The following is a 19,796-nucleotide window of genomic DNA, read 5'->3' as shown; positions in this document are numbered from 1 at the left end:
GAGAGAAAGAACGCTTCCTATGCTTCTTCCCCCAGTACCATGCCAACCACTCATACTGACCCCAGGATACTGCAATTCTCAAACACTGTTTTGACTTCTTTTAAGCAGTAAGACGCGAAGAACAATTTCCACCTCCAAAAGGTTGACTGAAGACTGGACGAAAGCGAGAGAGGTAGCGACTGCTCGGACTTCATGTGCTTTCACTTTGAAAGAAGACAAAATGTCCTCCTGAATCTGAGAATGTGCCTTAGGAAGAACAGCAATGCGTTCTTAGAAAGAGGGTGAGGAGGATTCTTGAAAGAACGAACATCAGTGGTTGCTGGATGGCCCACTGATCTTCTTGGTCCTGTGCAGATAATACCTTAGGGCTCTAATGGGCAAAGAACCCTTTCTTCTTCCTCCGGACCAAGAAATTCCATTAAACTCTTAAGATGGAAGTAATGAGGTCAAGGCTTGGATGGGTTCTCATTCTTGGCTAGGAAACCTAGGGTAAATGAGCACACTGCATCTCCTTGGGAGAAGCCTACCCACTTATCAATAGCCTGCAGTTCACTTACATGCTTGGCAGTAGCCAAAGTCACGAGGAAAAGTGTCCCCCGAGTTAGGTCCTTTAGGAAAGCGGAATGGAGGGGTTCGAAAGAAGGGCCTGTGAGCCACTTTAGCACTACATCTAGGTTCCAAGAAACCAAATCGGCTTTCTTCTGCTTAGAAATGTCAAATGACTTGATGAGGTCATTAAAATCTGGGTTTGACGACAGGCCCAGACCTCTATGCTTAAAAACCGAGCTAAGCATAGCTCAATACCCCTTAATGGTGGAAGAGGACAGACTTCTAGAGGTCCTCAGATAGGAGGAAATCTGCTACTTGTGTCAAAGATGTCTCAGGAGACAAGATGTTATGTCCACCTATGAAAAACTACCAACTTTGCTTGGTAGACGTTGCAGGAAGATTGGTGTCTGCATCTTGCAAGAGTGGACAACCTTGGTGGTACCTCTTGAAGTGAGGTTGTTTGAGTAGCCACAGTTTTTGGGGAAGTAGCATCGGGAAGTCCACCAAAAGCAGTAGAAGGTCAGGAACCACTCCTTCATGGGCCACAACGGGGCTAGAGGGTCACTGGAGATGTTGTGGCGCGAGATGAACTTGTTCAGCACTTCCCATACCATGTTGAAGGGCAGGAAGGCAAACAGATCCAGGCTGGACCAGTTTTGGAGCATGGCGTCTGTTGCCCATAACAGGGGATCCGGGCTGGAGAGCAGAAGAGGGGAATTCGCTGGTTTCTTGAGGTGGCAAACAGGACCAAAGTCGACGTGCCCCATAATCTCCAAAGGTCGAGACAGACCAAGGGATCCAAGGTCCACTCAGTGGGAGTGGAAAGGACCTGCTTCCGACGGCTTAGTTCGTCTGCCTGAACGTTCAGCTTCCCCTGAATAAATCGAGTGACCAGTGTCACTCAATTTTGGTCTGCCCAAAGGAGAGATCCTTTGCCGCCTGGTAGAAAGAAAAGGAATGAGTGCCTCCTTTCTGAATATACATCACTGTGGTACTGTCCGCATGAACTACAGTAAACCCACGTATTCGGGGGGGGATGCATTCCAGATCCCGTTCTGGCCCACGAAGGAGTAGTTTCCAGACCTTCTACTGCTTTTGGTGGACCTCCCGAGGCTACTTCTCCGAAAACTGTGGGTACTCAAACAACCTCACTTCAAGAGATGCTACCAAGGTTGTCCGCTCTTGCTCTAACAGGCTTCAGACTGTCAGGAAGCTTGTCAGAGCGGAAGGCTTTTCAAGAGCAGCTGCAGAAGCTCTAAAAATGCTTACAACTGCTTATCTTGAAAGTTCCAATACCAAATGTATACTTAAAATATCATCCTACATCAAATACACCTTAAATCATCATCCTATTACTGTATTAATCTTTGAAATTGTATTATTAATATCATTTCAAAGTCATCTTAAACATTAGTACCCTTAAAAATATATACACATGTACTTCTCAGCCTTCCAGCCAAAGCAGAGAGAAAGAGTTACCACTACGACTTATATTCAACAAGGCTGGCTGGGGCGAAAGAAAGAAAGACAGAAAGAGAGAGAGAGAGAGAGAGAGAGAGAGAGAGAGAGAGAGAGAGAGAGAGAGAGAGAGAGAGAGAGAGAGAGAGAGAGAGAGAGAGTTCATCCCTTTAATCTCTGACAACAAAAAATTTGTTTGTTTTTGTCTTTCAAAGATTTATTACCTTTACTACACATTTTTAGAACACTATGAACACACACACACACACACTCACACAAACAGTACCTTTTCCTGAGAGAGAGAGAGAGAGAGAGAGAGAGAGAAGAGAGAGAGAGAAAGAGAGAGAGAGAGAGAGAGAGAGAGAGAGAGAGAGAGAGAGAGAGAGAGAGAGAGAGAGAGGGCTGAACTAAGTGTCTATTTATCTATCTATCCATTTCTCACATTCTACCTTTGGTGAGAGAGAGAGAGAGAGAGAGAGAGAGAGAGAGAGAGAGAGAGAGAGAGAGAGAGAGGAGAATAACTCCTTACAATATCAAACAATTGAAATCCATGAGCTTCTCAGGGCAACACTTCTCACTTCTTCCCCTCAGACCAATATGTTATTAAAAAATTTACTATACAAATGCGCGGAAAATATTATATTACTATTATTATTACTATTATTCGGGAGGAGACCTTCTCTGAGGGCAGTTGCATTAAAAATTACAGCTGTTTTCACGGCATTCAATTTATACAGAGTCCTCTCTATTCTTATTGTCTTTTTTTCCTCAGCCTGTAGCTGGTATATCAGGTTTCACAAGGACATACAAAGATTTGTTTTCTTAGTTTTATTTCCTCTGACCTTTCAAACGCTCTCTGGCATTTATCTTCAAACAGTGAATGAATAGCATGCAGGTTACAAGGGTATATATAGCAAGCAGGGGTGTACAGTTGTTAAGTCGGTTATTCAGCAGTGTTTATGGTGGACCTAACAGATTGGTGACGAAATCTGGCCTGGAGGCATTGAGACCTTCTGGGTCTGATCGCTACTGGAATTTGGGAGTGGCTGTTATCTGGGATTATAAGTTGTTCAGGTAATCTGCCTTCTGTGTCTGATGCTGGCTGTCTTTCTCTTTCTTCTTCTCTTTCTCTTTCTATCACTCCTCTTTCTCTTTCTCTTCTCTCTCTCTCATTGTCACTTTCTCTCTCTCTCTCTCTCTATTCTCTCTCTCTCTCTTCATTCTCATTCTCTCTCTCACTCTCTCTTACTCTTTCTCTCTTTCTCTCTCTCTCTCTCTCTCTCTCTCTCACCAGTGTTTGTCGTCATATTTTTAACTTCTCCGTATGATGGTAGGAGAAATTCAGTTTCCTTCACTGCGTTGGATGTTCAGCCTTTGAGATACAAGCTCAGAAGCTGTAGGCGTCGGCGGTTTGTTGCCTGGTCGATGATTTTGGTATTCTTTATGAGTTCTTCTCTTTCGGGTCTTCTTTGGTGTTTTTGAGCACAATGATTAAAAATTGCCACTTCTTGGAGGTGACAGGAGAGACACTTTGAGAGTTTGGTAGTTATCAACCTGATATAAGAGTGGTGGCATCTTTCCACCAGGCATGTGAATTCATAGATGACACTACTTCTCTTCAAAGACGTTTCCAAGGGGGGTAGGGTTGTTTTTAAGTAATAACTGGCTTGTTTTCATATTTTTATAGTATATTATCAGGGCAATTTTGTCATCTTCTTTAATATGGATTACATTTTCATTTATTATTTTTCTGAGAGCCATCTCATCTTCTGCATATTTTTGGTGCATATAGTTCCTGTAATATAGTTTTATGGACTTACTATGGTTGTTTCTGGTGTCTGTCATGCTTTCCCAGTGCCAGTTATTTATAGAGACTCGGGTTTGTTGTTCAACCATGTGATTAGAAAAATTATTATTATTATTATTATTATTATTATTATTACTCTTAATACACTATTTGAAAATTATTACTTATTACCCAAATCATTTACTCATCATACAAAAGAAACATAAGTACATATTACGTCAGAAAAACTTATCTAAATAAGAGAGAGAGAGAGACATAGAGAATTATTATTTTTATTTAATATTATTTAACCTTATTAAACTTAATATTAATATTTGAAAATTATTAAGTGCTGTAAATCATTATTCCATCACAAAATGTACCCTCTAAAAATTATTGTACTATCATTCTGAAACACTTATATATTTTAATATAATTTAAATAGTACTTTAATATAATTTTAATTTGTCAATAGTATCAATTCTGAGCATCTATCTCCGCTTTAATGAGGTTCAGTCTGTTCTGAATGGAGGGGAGAAAACCAGTTTCTCTCCCTCTCTCTCTCTTTGAGTTACTTATTATTTAATCTTACAGTATTACTATTATTATTATTATTATTATATTATTACTATTATCTTATTAATCTTAATATTTGAAAATTAGTAAATAATTTTTTTATCATATACAGCAAATAATTTATAAATATCTTCCACAGAAAATCCCACAAATCCGCGAGTCTGTGAATTGTAACAACACAAATACGGGGGATTTACTGTACAACTGTCTTGTTGTAGGTCATGGTCAAGAAGCACTGAAGACCTAGATGAATTGCCTTGAACTCCCTGACATTGATATGAAGGTTCCGTTCTTCTGGGGACAACCCAGAAACTTCCTGACTCCCCAGAAGGGCTCCCCAACCTAGGTCCGAGGCATCTGAGTAAAAGTCTAGGTTGGGGATCCAAGGCGTCTAAGTAAAAGTCTAGGTTGGGGCTCAGAGGATGAAGAAAGTTTCCCTATGAAAGTCTTCCTTCGGACAGCCACCATTGGGGGTTCAGCTCGATTTCCTGGGCTGGGTGCCCGGGAGCTGCCGCCAGGTGCTCATGGTGAGACGGGCGCTTAGACAAGGAAGGCAGGCGTCTGAGATGGTCCTTTGGATGCTTGTAAGCCAAAGGAGGGTGCTCAAAAGATGCACGTTCTGGAGAGAATGTCTCCGGACTATCCCATGGGTAAGTAGGAAATTGAGCTGAGGCAAAGACAGAGGGATCCACAGTGTAGCTGCAGGAAGGCTGTGGACTGTGAGGTACCTCCCTGTACCACTTAACGGGCAGCAGAGAAGAGCAGCCAACGTCATCCGCATGCCTCTTTCATGGCCGGGATGAATCAAGAAAGCGCTTGCAGTGCCTGCTATCAGAATCAGGATCTTCCGTACGTGATAACAAATGACACACATCCAGAGAGACGCCTTTCCAATGCCTGTCTGTCAAAACCTGGGTTCGTGCGACAAGGTTGACTGAAGGGGCAACTACCCGAGGGCAAACCCCACCGGCCTCCCTTGGACTTCTGGTACGTCTTCTCCCAGGTTTAGGGGAGCGGGACAGGGACCTTCGTCTAGGAGATCCGGCGGGACGAGTAGCCACCTCCTCCACTTGTATTGCACTATCACTAGCAACTTTATGATTACTAGGCACTTTTTCCTGAAACACTTTGTACATTAGGACTTTCAGGGATGCCTCTAACTCAGACACAGTATGCACTACCAGGTTTATTTTCTTATCGAACCTGGATTCAAGGTTGGCAATGGCATCGGGGTCAGAAGCATGGGATCCAGGCACGGGAGTAAGTGGACTGATACTAGGAGGGCTGGGAATTGGAGAAAGGAGGGGGGGGAATAGGGGTAGAAGAAATAGCAGGACTAAGATCTGACCTAGGCTTAGGAGTAGAATCTAGGCTAACAGAGGCTCTACTCTCGGCCCTAGAGGCCGCCTTTCTCTTCCTATTCTTTTCAAGCTCATGAAGGCAAGACTCAAGAACCTTACACTTTCTCTCATCCCAATTCTTGCACTCATCACAAGTATTTTCCTTAGTACATACTTGCCCTCTACATTTACTGCAAACAGTAAGTGAATTCTAAGATGATTTAGTTTTCGCTACAACAGCGAAAACTAGATGAACTCGAATCAGACATGTCTAAGGCAAAAATATTGACAAAAGCTAATAAAAGCTTGAAGGCTACACAAAAGCGACAATACTTCACCAAATTCCAGTGAGCATAACCAAAAACCCGATAAAAAGACTGTCAAACAAACCTGTGATGTTGAGTTGTGAGCAGGCAGAACAGAGAAAATGAGGTTGTCTGCTGTCATTTCCTGTACTCCTGTGTAGTGGACAAGGCTTGTCACTACACTAAACTATTGAAGCACTACCTCGATTTTTAAATGAAAAGCTGCCATATGAATTAGAAACTATGTCATGTAATTACAAAGTACTTGGTAAAGTTACGAAGAAAAAGGCATTTTATAATAAAATAAGGTTTTATTTACCAATAAAATTGCAGCTATAGTTTCTACTTTAAACGGCAGCTTAAGAATTGAAAATTCGCGGTAGCATTCTTTTGTTTTGGTGCAGGTAAGTGCCCTGTCCACTTTCGGGGGTAGAATAGGTACAACGTAGCTAAAGAGCTCAGTTCGTTTATGTTCTAAGTCCATGTGAGGAGAGGTGGATGATTCTCAGTTCATGTAATTACTTGGTAAGTATATATAAAAACCTTATTTATTATAAAAGCGTTGGCTTTATATATGACACTTACTAAGCTAAATAAGATAGCTGGAATCCCACATTGATAGGAGGTGGAAGAATGATACTACTCCAAAACATTATAAAGAAAATGCATTTGAAATAGAAGAAAGCTAGCATTGTGGTAATGCTTGTTGTAACCTTACCTGGGGAGAGAACAAGAGCAGGAAGATACTGACTCTTGGTTGTTGCTCTCATCTCTAATTCGTAGTGACATGTGACCGGTAGTGTCAGGATTGTCCTTACTTCAGTGGCAGCTTTGTGGTCAGGAGTGCTTCATGACTGCACAAAGCTTAAACACAACAATTACCCTTGCCCTGGGCAAAAATAGACATTGACTAATATACAACCATAAAAATTATATTACCTGTACACCATTTTAAAAACATCCATTAAAAACGAAGATTGAGGGTACCCAGGTACTAAGTACCCTGGCTTCCAAAAAAACTTAACAACCTTAATCAAGGCTATAGGAGACAGAGAAATAGGAGGATCACGCCTCTACCCTCATTTCCTAGTGCCACATGTCAGCCGCAGAGAATGGACCCAGTGAACTGTAGTCCTGAACACAGTTTCAACGTCAATGCGAAACAATAGCGTTGGCGAAGACCGAGCGAATTCTAATAAGTCGATCTGATTGGTAGCGAGAGGCAAGTAAAAGCCAACAAAGCGGCTAATGCCCATACTTCATGTGTGTGCTTTATCTTTAACAACAGTAAATTATTCTCCTTAATTCCTGCAAATGAGACTACAATAATGTCTCCAAAAGCAAGATATAGCATTCTGGAGAGAGGACGTAAAGGGGCATAACACTCTCTGTTCAGACGGTCCTACCAGTTCTGCAAGACTCTGACCGAAAAGAATGAGGCTGCTGTTAGCAGTGTACTGCTTTTGGCTAAGAAGTTTAAAATATATGAGCAAATAGCTCTCTTGAGAAAAAGGAATTTGTTTGTCCAGGGCTTGTAACTCACTGACTTCTTCTGTGGCTAAAGTGATTAAGAAAAGTGTCTTTTCTAGACAGATCCTCAAAGGAGACATCTGCATAGTGTCCTCAAAAGGTGGGCTCACAACCAATGTAGACTACGCCCAGTTCCAAGACACTGGCTGAGACTTCTGTTTCTGGTGTCAAAAGACTTGACTAAGTCTGAAATGTCCGGGTCTGGAGGAAACGTTTCACACCTCTATGCTTGAATATCGAGTTCAGCATGGATTTGTAACCTCATCAGAGACATCGAAAGGCCTCAAGATCCTGGGTAAAGTAAAATTTCGGGCTACTGGGCTACAGAGGTAGATGATGAGACACTATGTTCTTACTCCCACATGCTACGCTTCTTTACCCATCTCAAAACTGCCCACCTCTAGCTCTGGTAGTGCTTGAAGAAGTAGCATCTACAATTTATGTATAGCATTTGCAATTCTTCTTGAAAATCCTTTCGCTCTAACAAGCTTCCTGACAGTTTAAAGCCTGTCAGAGCGAGAGTGGACAAACCCTGATGATATCTGTTGAAGTGAGGCTGTCTGAGAAGATCTTTCCTCTGTGGGAGGAGCCACGAAAGTCCAACAGAAGTTCCAGAAGGTCTGAAACCACCTTGGAGGCCAAAAGAGAGCTACCAGGATCATCGCACGCTGATGAGAAGTCTTAAATTTATTGATCATGTCTCTTACTAGACCGAACGGAGGGAAGGCATACATTTCCATGTGTGACCAATCCTGAAGTATCGCCTCCGTTGCCCATGTCTGAGGGTCCGGCGCCAGAGAGCAATACAGGGGGAGATGATGGCTCCTGGATGCTGCAAACAAGTCTATCGACGGTGTTCCCACCGTTTCAAGAGGTCGGTGCAAACCTGTGGATTCAGCGACCATTCCGTGGGTAGAACCCGTTTGCAACGGCTCAATTTGTCCACTAATACGCTTAACTTGCCCTGAACACAGCAGGTGAGAATCTGTGTACTGTTGTTGTGTGCCCAAAGAAAGAGATCCTTGGCTAATCCTTGCACAGTGACAGAGAGTGAGAGCCTCTTTGGTTTTGAATATAAGCCAGAGCTGTTGTGTTGTCGGCACGAACCACAATCACTGAGGTTCGAGTTACTGCAGCAAAATGTTGAAGAGCCAGGTGAATCTCTTTCAACTCCTACATTTTATGTGCAGTTTCCTCTTTTGAAGGGACCACTTCCCTGACACTTCCAATCATTCTAGTGTTGCTCCCCAACCTAGGTCTGATGTGTCGTTGAATAATGAGAGGTTCGGGTTCGGATGACATAGGGACTTCCATGAGTGGAACCTTCCTTCTACAAGCCACCACTGAAGATCTTCTTTTATTTCCTGTGTGATGGGCAATATGAAGGAATCTGAAGGAATCTTCCTGTCCCAACTGACCTTCAGAAAGAACTGCAAAGGCCTTGCATGCAGTATCCCCAAAGGAATGAACATCTCTATGGAGGAGAGAGTCCTTAGCAGGGTCATCCAGTCATTGGCAGAGCAGGTCTGAAGACTCAGAAAATGATGGACTTCTTTGGGTGCATGATAGTATTCTCTTCTCTAATAGAAAAACCTGAAAAACCCAAGAGTCTATCTTCATCCCCAAATAGACTATTGTCTGGAAGGACTCGTTGGGTCTTTTCCTGCCCGAATTTAAGCTTAACTGGAAGGGTTCTTGAGAGGGTCCTTATGCACTTCTTTCTGGATGATGAACATAGGGCCAGTCATCCAGATATAGACAAATTTCCATGCCCATTAGCCCTGGTGAAGACTTGAGGGGTTCTTGACCACCCAAAGCATACAGCCCAAAATTGGAAAACTTTGTCCTGAGAGCAAATCACTGGAATTTCCTGGAATCCCAGTGTACTGGGGTATGAAAGTAAGCGTCTTTCATGTCTATCGAAAACATCCAATTTTTGAGGGAATTGCAGCAAGAACTGAGCTGTTCATCTGCATCCTGAATTTCTTGGTTTGGACGTTCAGACCACTTACATCCAAGACTGGCCTTTAACCCCCGGGGGTTTTGGGGACTACAAAGAGGCGATTGCAAACCCCCCACCAACTGACAAGTCTTCTAACTTTTGGCAGTTCTCCCAAGGAGAAGAGCTGTGACTTCCTTTTTGAGAACCTGTAGTACATACGGTTCTATCGATGTGGCCTCTCGCTGTCTCCAGAAGTGTGGGAGTCTGGCACCGGCAGGTAGACGGAGGACCGAAGTCTCACTTGCTAGAGACTGGTCTAAAAGAGGACTTCTTACTGACAGGGTGAACTGATCTGGGATTTGTGTGTGGGGCAAGAGGCTCTCTTCCTCTGTTACCTCAAAAGAGCTGTGGCTGGAGAGGGGAGAGAGAGGCCGAGGATTAAATGAAACAGCGGGTGTTTGGTTAGACTCCATCGCTCGCTTGGACAATCAAGTGAAGCAAAGTCGTGAGTAGCCTTTGCAATTCCGCAGAGCTACTCCGCTTCTAACAATGTCATTCGAGGAAAAAAGGCTGAACTTGTAATTGATAAGCTCTAAAAGAAGAGCAGATCTTCTGGGATTATGCTCATTCCTTTTAGTGGTGAAAGAACACCAGCCGCCTTTTTTCTTCCAGCGATACGACGAAAAAGACAGCTGACTCTGTGCCCCACCAAATCGCCTTGTCAGCACACGACAGGAATCCGCCAGTCTGCATGTATGAATATAGCAGAAACTCCCAAAGAAGGAGCTTCCCCAGCTGTATAGAATACATATCTCTTTTTGGAAAACTAAGAAGGAGGAGAACAAAATACAGCTTTACCCAACTCCCTCTTCTCAGATAGCCAAGAGTCGATCCCTGACAACGCTTTCTTGGACAAAATAGAGATGGCCATCCACGGGAGTCTAGCGGTACTCGAGGACTGACATAACAAGGACCTGCTGATCCCGGGGAAGAAGGGCACGGAGAAATAGGTCAGAGGCTGAACAGAAAATAATTCAACAATGAGGCGTAAGCTACGAAGGCTTTTCTGTTCAGGTTCCTCCTCTGCTGAAGATACAGAGTGAGTGCCAAATCTTGCTGTGGTTCTTCTGGTTTCAAAGAAGAGGGTTCTTCAACAGTTCCAGGATGTTGTCCAAGCATTGGGGAATTGGAAGTAAAGAAGAGTCTTGGGGTGCTGATGTACTTACAGACTTCACATGATCAGTGACAGGTGCAGAGGATACACCCTTGGAGATCTGTGACACAGAAGGTGCCGAAACAGGTTGACCTGCAGCAATAGGGATGTCTGAAACTGGAGTCTCATTCTCGTATCCCAATGCTGGAGAGCTGGGAGCCAATGGGTTGTCTGGAGCTGCAGTGCGAACTGAACCTGCAGCAGGCTTATGAGCCACTGGGAGCTTGGATCCAATGGGAGAGGGAGATCCCAAAGCGCGCTTATGAGCTGATTGGCGCTTACGAGCCAATGGGTGCTTACGAGTCAATGGGAGCTCAGTGTCCAAAGGGAGCTCTCTGTCATCCCACAGCCGTGCCGGGTTCGATCCCATGGCGCTTGTGAGGTACAGCCAGCACGCCCACAACATGCTCTTCAAGGTCTAGGAAGATCCCTGAAAACGTCAACCGTGTCCTTTGGGTTCAAAATCTGAACCACTGGAAGATAAGGTGTGATCCAATTAGACACCTTTCGAGTGTTTGGTTGCCGAAACCTGGGAAATAGCAACAGGTTCGGGTGAGGAAGCAACTACTCGTGTACAAACCCCATCGACCTCCCTTGGACTTTATGTCTGCCTCCTCCCAGGTGCAGGGGACCAGCAACAGGCTTGGATCAAGTGAAGCAACCTACTGCAAGCAAACCTCACTGACCTCCCTTGGACTTATGGTTTGTCTCCTCCCAGGTGCAGGGAGTTTGGCAAGGACCTCTGTCTAGGAGCATCAGTGGGACGAGTAGCCACCCCCTCCACAACACTAACCTGGGTGCAGGAACTAGCACTTGCACCAACAGTTGCACTATGATCCTATCTGAGCAACAGTACTTACTAAAACGTTGAATTTCTTATCCATCTGAGCTTTGAGACTGGCGATGGCACTGGGTTCAGAGGGAAGGGAGCCAGGTAACGGAATTGTAGGGAGAGCGAGAAAAGTAGGAATCACGGAACGAGAAGTCAAAGGTGTAGAAAAAGCTGGTTTAGGGGTAGAGGAAACAGAAGCTCTAGCCTCAGCTCTAGCAGCCACTTTCCTAAGCCTAGCTTTCTCTAATTTATCTGAATGATTGGTCAACACTTTTCATTTACTTATGGCCCAACTCTAAGATTCCTCACACAAGTCGTCATGGTAACATACTTGTCCACATAGTGAAACAAACAGAATAAAAAAAGTGTCATTTAAATGGAGTCAACCTTGTATTACAGCCTTTGCTGCAATACCAGTTACTGGTCACACTCATTCTGACAATAGTAAAAAAAAATTGAAAAAAAAGCTAAGCTAAGCTAAGCTATGAAAATATAGCTCGGAGGCTACCAAATGAAAGAATACTTCACCAAATCCTTCGATAGACAACCAAACCATCTGGTGAAACTACTCCTGAATTAACAAAACACAGCTGCTGAACGATTGATGTTCGGTCATCAACAGCAGAAATGAACTCAACTCTTTAGCTGCGTTGTACCTATTCTTCCCCCCGAAAGTGGGCGGGGCACTTACCTGCACCAAAACAGAAATGGACTTTTTCATCGGGTGACCACGGTCCCCTCTCCAGAAATAGATTTTCCTTCGTCAAAATCCTTTTTTCCTCTTAGTCAGAGGCTTTCAACTCTTCCAACAATGGTCAGGAAGTGAACCCAGGTGAGCCTGACCTAGAATCGGTCATTACTTCCTTTTCCTCCCACCTTAGTCTCCCAGTGTAAAGGCTGAAGGTTTGTATTTGTAAAGAGACAAATCACAAATTTTAATCAATTTGTATTTTTCCTAACATATAAACCTGAGACCTTTCCATTAATAACCCACCTCAGCCACCCTCATTCCAGTTTTCCTTGGGATAGAAGATCACTGGCTGCTCATGGGATTCTTGGGGGCAAGCAAGATGAGACCGCGCTCACTTGTTGGCCACAGTGGGTGACACTATGTGTTCCTCCACCATACCTTGATATTATTATGCAAAATTTTTTCATAACCAGGCCAAAGGTTTGTATATTAAGAAAAATACAAATTGATTAAAAATATGTGGCTTTTACCTGGGATTACTCCACCACAAAATCAAAGTCACTCACATCCTCTACCGTTCGCGCATTTCTAGTATTCACTCCCTTCATTTCTGCAGATACACTAGAGGTTGATGGTCCCTCGCTCACAAACCTCACACCACACATAAATGTTAAGTAACACTTTCACACAGAATCGCAGCTCAGCCAGTTCTCTCTCAACAGTAGAATGCTTTTGCCCTGCCAAACTAAATGCCTTACTGTTATATGCTATTACTCTATCCCTTTTAATCCCATTCATCACTTGCTTCTGCATCAGACATTCACCCATCGACACTCCATTCACATCCATATAAACTTCTAACTAACACTGGCATTCGCACTGTAGTCAGGGTAAGCCAACTCCACATCCTTCTCCATTTCCTCTTTCAGTTTCTTGAATGCTTTCACCATCCTTTCATCCCACCTCACACAAGTGTACTCTTCTTACAGCCAGTCCATTCTGACAACGGCTTTGCAATCCCTGAACAATTTCCAAACTTCCTTCCAAACTTGATCAACCCCAAAAATCCACACAACTATAGCATGGTCCTGGGTCAAGGGAAATTTCTCACTTTGTTTACAAACTTTTACTTCAGCTGTGGACAGTCCACCAACATATGCCCTCTCTTTCCACGTTGGAAAATACAATGAAAATAATTAGCGAATATTTTAAATATTATACAATATGTTCTATCATCCAAAAACACTTTATAGTCACATTATTTCAAATACATCTTGCATTACTCTTAAAGAGAGAGAGAGAGAGAGTACACTTGTTATGCTTAGTCTGGGGCCCAACCTGGAATGAGCTTGATAGATACAGTACATTACTACATTATAAGTACAATGTAAATTATTTTTATCATAAAAATCTGCACTGTATTTAGTCACGAATACAATATGAAAAATTTTACAGTAGTAATTAACAAATAAATAGTGCTGTTGTACAAAAAAAGTGACTTAGTGATAATTTTAGAAATACAGCCCATAGAAAAAATCCATGAATTGGTGAAAGTTCCCGCAGAAAAGTGAAAGATATGTTCCACAAAAATCTGCGACAAAATGAAGTGCGGAAAAGTGAAGCCACGAAAAGGCAGAGTAGCACTGTATCCGGTAAAAGGGGAGCCTCTCAGTCTCCCCCAACACAGTCAAGCAAACTGCAAGAAAAAAAAAAGATATGAATAATCAATTACATACTCACTAACAGACATACAAAATAAATATAGTGAAAAAACAAAAATGAAATAACATGATGGTTTAAAAAACAACCTTTTCTCACAAACCCAATTTTCCATACTACCACCACAAAGTCATGTGATTTGTTACATCTTCTCCTTGAACCTCACGTGGCTAATGTAAATTTCATATCATTTAGTAAATTGTGAGAAATCACTTTCATCTCCCGATGGCCCTCACGGAACTCAAAGTATGGTTTGTCAAGAAAACTTAGGCTATTTATCTTAATGCCCAGTCCATTCTTGTTCATTTTCACTATGTACAGTCATTACTGTCACTGTTGGCAATTTCATCACTTCATTGTATGGTGGATAGTCAATTTCAGCCTCAGTTATGCCTTTATAAAGCTATGGCTTTTGTGTTATCTGCAAGTAAATTTCAGCCTCAGCTATGCCTTTTTGAAGTTTTGGCTTTTGTGTGATCTGCATCTGCATTTGCATCTGCAGACTGTGCTGTGAATTGAGTCTTTTGATTCCGTATTCTGCAGATAACCTACTTGTGGCTGAAGCTCATACCCAGTTGTTGTGAGTGAACACTGAGAAGATACTATTGTCCGTTATCAAATTAGATCCATTTGTTTCCATATTAAAGTAAAACTCATTTTCAAGGCAGCGTACTATAGAAATTGGCTTGCCACCTGTTGATGTCTGTCAGTTCTTTCTAGACGTGTGGGCTTGTTCACAGATGTTTTTCTCTTAAGGTTAAGAAAACTCACACTGAATCTCTTGTGCCTGACGAGTTAAATATTTTTAGGAAGACAAACCTCTGGTGTACTTTTCTTTAAGGACATCTTACGAGAGAAATGTTTGGAATAGTTGGTGATTGATGAGGAGTTAGGTGGTATCACAACTAACCATTAGCACAGGTGAAACCACAAGTAAAAGATTAAAACCAGTACAACAGGAGCTGAATGGCTGCTGCAAATCCTTTAATATCTATTAAAGTTAAATTTATAATGTAATATGTACCTCTTGTGTAATGTTCTCACTCTTAACTTTAGGAAGCAATTCTTTTTCAGATATTATATGGCCTAAGTTTTATTATTAATTATTGTAGTGGGCATTTTTCCTCTGATCTACCGTATATTACAGTACTGTATACATTTTATGTACAGTAGTAGGTTATAATTTGTTTAATAATTTCTTCCAGCCTCATGTTAAGTTAGCTGATGAAGCGGTATGCGTTGGAACAGCACAAGCCAAAGATTCCTATTTGCGTATGGACAGAATTGTGGATGCTATACAAAAGACAGGATCACAGGTATATATTTTTGTATATTAACATCTAGATAATCTGTCATTTTTCAGGCTTAACCTTGTTGAGGGTTCTCCTTAACTTCTTTGATTTGTAAGGCATAACATATTACAATACATACTTTTACTAATTTTTCATTCATATTAAGGGTCTTCAAATTCTGTCATTACAAAGTTTTTATTGAGTAAATAATGCTGTCTTGTTTTTATAACTGAGGAGGGCTTATGATATTGGTTCTGCTGGGACAGCTAATGATGATTTTTGCCAGGTTGGGTTGAGAAACGGTTGTTGATTTTTTAATTTTTATTGTTTGAGGAAATCCATGTTTAGTTAAATCATCTTATACTCCAGGAATAACAAGATGTTTAAACTAATTACTCACCAGTGTAACTTTAACATTTGGCTTGGCTAAATTATTTATCTTGTTATTCACAGAATATTGTCATCCTAACTTTTTTGTATTGACACGGAATCGTCAGTTACAGCTAAATAGGTCTGCTGCTTAGGTGAGACAAAATCTTATGTATTTTGTTCCTACAAGAATACAAACCTTCATGTTTTTATACTATTCCTCAGTTGGAATCAGTTGTTAAGAGCTTGTTAACCTTTTGACATTCTGATGACAAAAATTGTCATATATTTTTCAGCATGTGAGATTCTGATGACGAAAAGGGTATCATTTGTTCATTGATAATTATTATAATTACAGTATATATATATATGTGGGCTTGACTGAGGAGCTGTATGGTCATGGGGTACTTCAGTGTCACATTACAACTCACATGAGGGGCTCCCAAGGCACTCAGGCAACTTGTTAGAAGAAGTCCTCTTCAAAATACCTTGCACTGCCAGAGGGGGGAAACTCTTTTATTCTATGTTGAATAGACATGAAGTTGGTTATTACCTTGATCCTCAACCTGTGAGAGGTGTTGATCATTTTGGTAAGTACACAATAGATGGTAGTAAGTTGAACCCCCTTCAGTTTCATGAAGCTGCATGCATATGAGGCATGCACTGACTTCAACCATGATACGTGGTCTATAAGGGAGCCTGTAAACTTGAATGCAAAGCCTGTTACTGTTCCAGTTGTTTCTTTCATGGCTCACCTTGTCCCTGGCACCTTCATCTCCACCAATGACTGTCAACACCAAGCACTTCTGCCTCCATACCTGCAATGGTTAAAGACAAGATTCCTGCTAGTTTTCCATGGTAACTTCCTACATATGCAAGCATTTCAATTAGTGCCCCTCCCCCTTTTTACGCATTTCACATTTTTGCGGTTCACTTTGTCGTGGATTTTTGTGGAACACATTATTCACTTGTCTGGGGGAAAATTTCACTAATTTGCTGATTTTTCTTTGGGCCTTATCTCTAAAATTATCACTAGTTCGCTTTTTTTTTGTAGAGCAACACTATGTATTCACTAATTACTGTATTTTTTCATTAAAATATATGTATACTGAAAGAGAGAGAGAGAGAGAGAGAGAGAGAACTGTGGTTTTTACATCAAAGTTTAAGCACAGTATAAATGGATTCTGTAAGTGAAATAACATTCCAGTGCTATTTTGTTGTTTTTTTTTTAAAGGATATTATACTGTTTGAAAGAGAGAGAGAGAGAGAGAGAGAGAACTGTGTTTTTACATCGAAGTCTAAGTACAGTATAAATGGATTCTCTAAGTGAAATAATGTTTCATTTATATTTTGCTGGTTTTTTTTTATTGAAGGATATTATACTGCTAGAGAGAGAGAGAGAGAGAGAGAGAGAAACTGTGGTTTTTACATTGAAGTCTAAGCACAGTATAAATGGATTCTGTAAGTGAAATAACGTTTCATTGATATTTTGCATTTTTTTCCATTAAAGTGATATGTATACAGTAATACCCCGAACTTGCGCGATTCAAGGTGCGCGAATTCACAGACAAGCGAACTTTTCACTGGGACTTAACTAATTATCATACACTAGTTTTTCACAGACACGCAAATACTGAGAAACCCTGCAAAAGTGTTTGTTCTATTTTTTATGTAATTTATAAGTTTTCAAGCTTTTATGTGTAAATTAAATAACATTTTTAGTCTCTCTCTCTCTCTCTCTCTCTCTCTCTCTCTCTCTCTCTCTCTCTCTCTCTCTCTCTCTCTCTCTCTCTTACTGAGATGAGAGAATTTTATGGTACATGTATATGTTTATTTGTTTTGTTTTGTATGATAAATAAATTTTTTACCTAATAATACGTACTGTACTAATTTTCAAATATTAATAAGATTATTAAGATTATTAAATAGTAATAATAATAATAATAATAATAATAATAATATAACTGTAATTAAAAAATTCTTTTGTGATACGTATTTTAAACAAACAAATATTTTTCCCTCATCTCCTGTAACAAGCCTGAAGGCAAAAAGCTGTCATACGTGTCACTTTAACATGACAAGAAGGGGTATTGTTGCTGATTAGCGATCAAAGGTTTCTTGTAATTTTCTCTCTCTCTCTCTCTCTCTCTCTCTCTCTCTGTCCGTAATAATTCATAAAAAATTTCACTCTCTTAAGTAAGGACAACTGTTATCTCTCTCTCTCTCTCTCTCTCTCTCTCTCTCTCTCTCTCTCTCTCTCTCTCTCTCTCTCTCTGCTCGGTTCGGAGCAGGTGACTCTCTCTGAAGTAAACAAGAGAACAGAAGTGTTTCCTTGGTTTCTGGTACAAAGTGTGCTCCTCAGGGCTATATATAGACCCATGAAGTGACAGTGGATAAAGTGACAGTAGCACAGTGGGTCATGGTTAGTGATTCAGCCTTAATTTCCCTCCTTGATAATATACGTATGCTGAAGGAGCTACCTGTTCAAGTTTTCCAAGATTCGCGCATGCGCACTAGGATCCATACTACGTCATAAGCCCCTTGAGGTAGTGTTCTCTTCGTAAATATCTTGAGATGGATAGCACCGAAGGAGGAATTCATCCCGTAGATGACATAGTAGAAATAAATAGGCAAATAGAGAGAGAAAATGAAAGCCAAGATAGAGAAAGTTCTTTGGCAAATCCTACGAGGGAGTATCTTCTCAACAACTTCACAAAAGTTGAGCTTCAAAAGCAATGTCGCCACTTAGGAATGACCAAAGTATGGCAAACTAAGGAGCAGTTAGTCGAACTGATTCTGAGAACTCACCAGCTGAAAGATACCGACAATGCCCCTGATCGACAAGTAAATACATCGTCACGCCATCGGTCAAATTTTTCGTGAAATAGAAGACATAAAGGAAAGCTGGCTGCAAAGGATTCAGAAATACACGAACTAAATATCCTGCTCAAGACTGCTCATGTAACTATAAATAGGCTAAATGATAGAATTTCCACGTTGGAAGAAAAATTTAGCCAGAGATCAGCAAATCAATCATTGTCGGTGGAAAATGAAGAGACACTTCTCATTGGAGACGAAAATCTGCGTGATGATGTGCGCCCATCTGATCTAGAAGACAACTGCACAGTGAAAGCGATTAGGGACACCACTATGGATCTCGGGATGCTGGGTGGCGAGAAGCTTGACTGGATGCCCTCAAAGTGCATTATTTACTGCGGTACTAATGACCTCATTGAAAAGATGGACATAAATCATATATTGGATGACCTAGGATCATTCACATCGGAACTGAAGCGCAAAAAAGAGGACATCGATTTATATGTATGTGAACTCGTGCCCTGTCTGAAAAGTGACCTGGATGACACGATTAACTTGTATAATAACAAGCTTAGGGAATGGTGTTCCGTTAACGGAGTACACCTCGTTAAAACCAACTTGAGTTTCAGGTTGGGCACTGGTGAAGTTGATGATATGTGCTTCGATAATCAAGTGGAATCAGATTCAGTCCTGAATAGGTATGGTGTCATTCGATTACTATCGGTCATCAATAAACAGTGTAGCTTCCTGAAACTGGTAGTAGTGCGAAAACCTGCACACAAATAGTCAAGACTTTTGATCATCACGATTCTGGAATCTCGAACCGCATCAGAAACAGTCACTTTTATAATCAAAGGACGTTTAAATCGGAGCAGGTCAGAAAAACAAATACACCCCACTACCCTCGTAGGCCCATTAGACAAAATGACAGAGCTCATAGTAGACCTCAATATCACGGATTCGCCTCACCAAACACTCGCTAGACATAACTCTCGATACGACAGTACTCAAACAAACAATATTTACAAAAGAGTTTGTTATAATTGTGGGGAATATAACCATAGACAGTCGAATTGCCGTTATGACCATAGAATCAAATGTAACAGTTGTTATAACTATGGCCACAAGAGTAAACTTGTGCAATGTCATCAACGATTATTAGGTCAGAGGCCACGAAGAAAGTGCCGACAGCTCTACAAGGTTTGGGCCTGATAAAAGTGAACCTCTAACAATCAAGTGTTTTAAGCGCTCAGTCATTGCTTTGTCATTTTGAAGCAATAGAGTATATGTTGCAGGAAGAGGATATTGATATTTTATGCATATGTGAGACGTGGCTTGACCCATCATTGGATGATAAATTTATTAAAATTCTTAAAT

At 41.2% G+C, this 19,796-nt stretch overlaps 1 protein-coding gene across 1 annotated transcript in view; it reads left to right on the top strand.

Moving 5' to 3' along the window:
* The first annotated feature begins 13,823 nt into the window (after positions 1–13,823).
* LOC136843480 (propionyl-CoA carboxylase alpha chain, mitochondrial-like) overlaps positions 13,824–19,796 on the top strand; it is a 194,564-nt gene continuing 188,591 nt past the window's right edge. Inside the window, exons 1-2 of the mRNA XM_067112019.1 lie at positions 13,824–13,874; positions 15,147–15,257. Coding sequence (XP_066968120.1) covers positions 13,824–13,874; positions 15,147–15,257 — 162 coding nt within the window. The remainder of the gene's footprint in view (positions 13,875–15,146; positions 15,258–19,796) is intronic.

The sequence above is a fragment of the Macrobrachium rosenbergii genome, chromosome 2 (genome assembly GCF_040412425.1).
Source record: "Macrobrachium rosenbergii isolate ZJJX-2024 chromosome 2, ASM4041242v1, whole genome shotgun sequence".
In the NCBI taxonomy this organism is placed as follows: domain Eukaryota; kingdom Metazoa; phylum Arthropoda; class Malacostraca; order Decapoda; family Palaemonidae; genus Macrobrachium; species Macrobrachium rosenbergii.
This window is presented reverse-complemented; position numbering and strand designations above follow the sequence as displayed.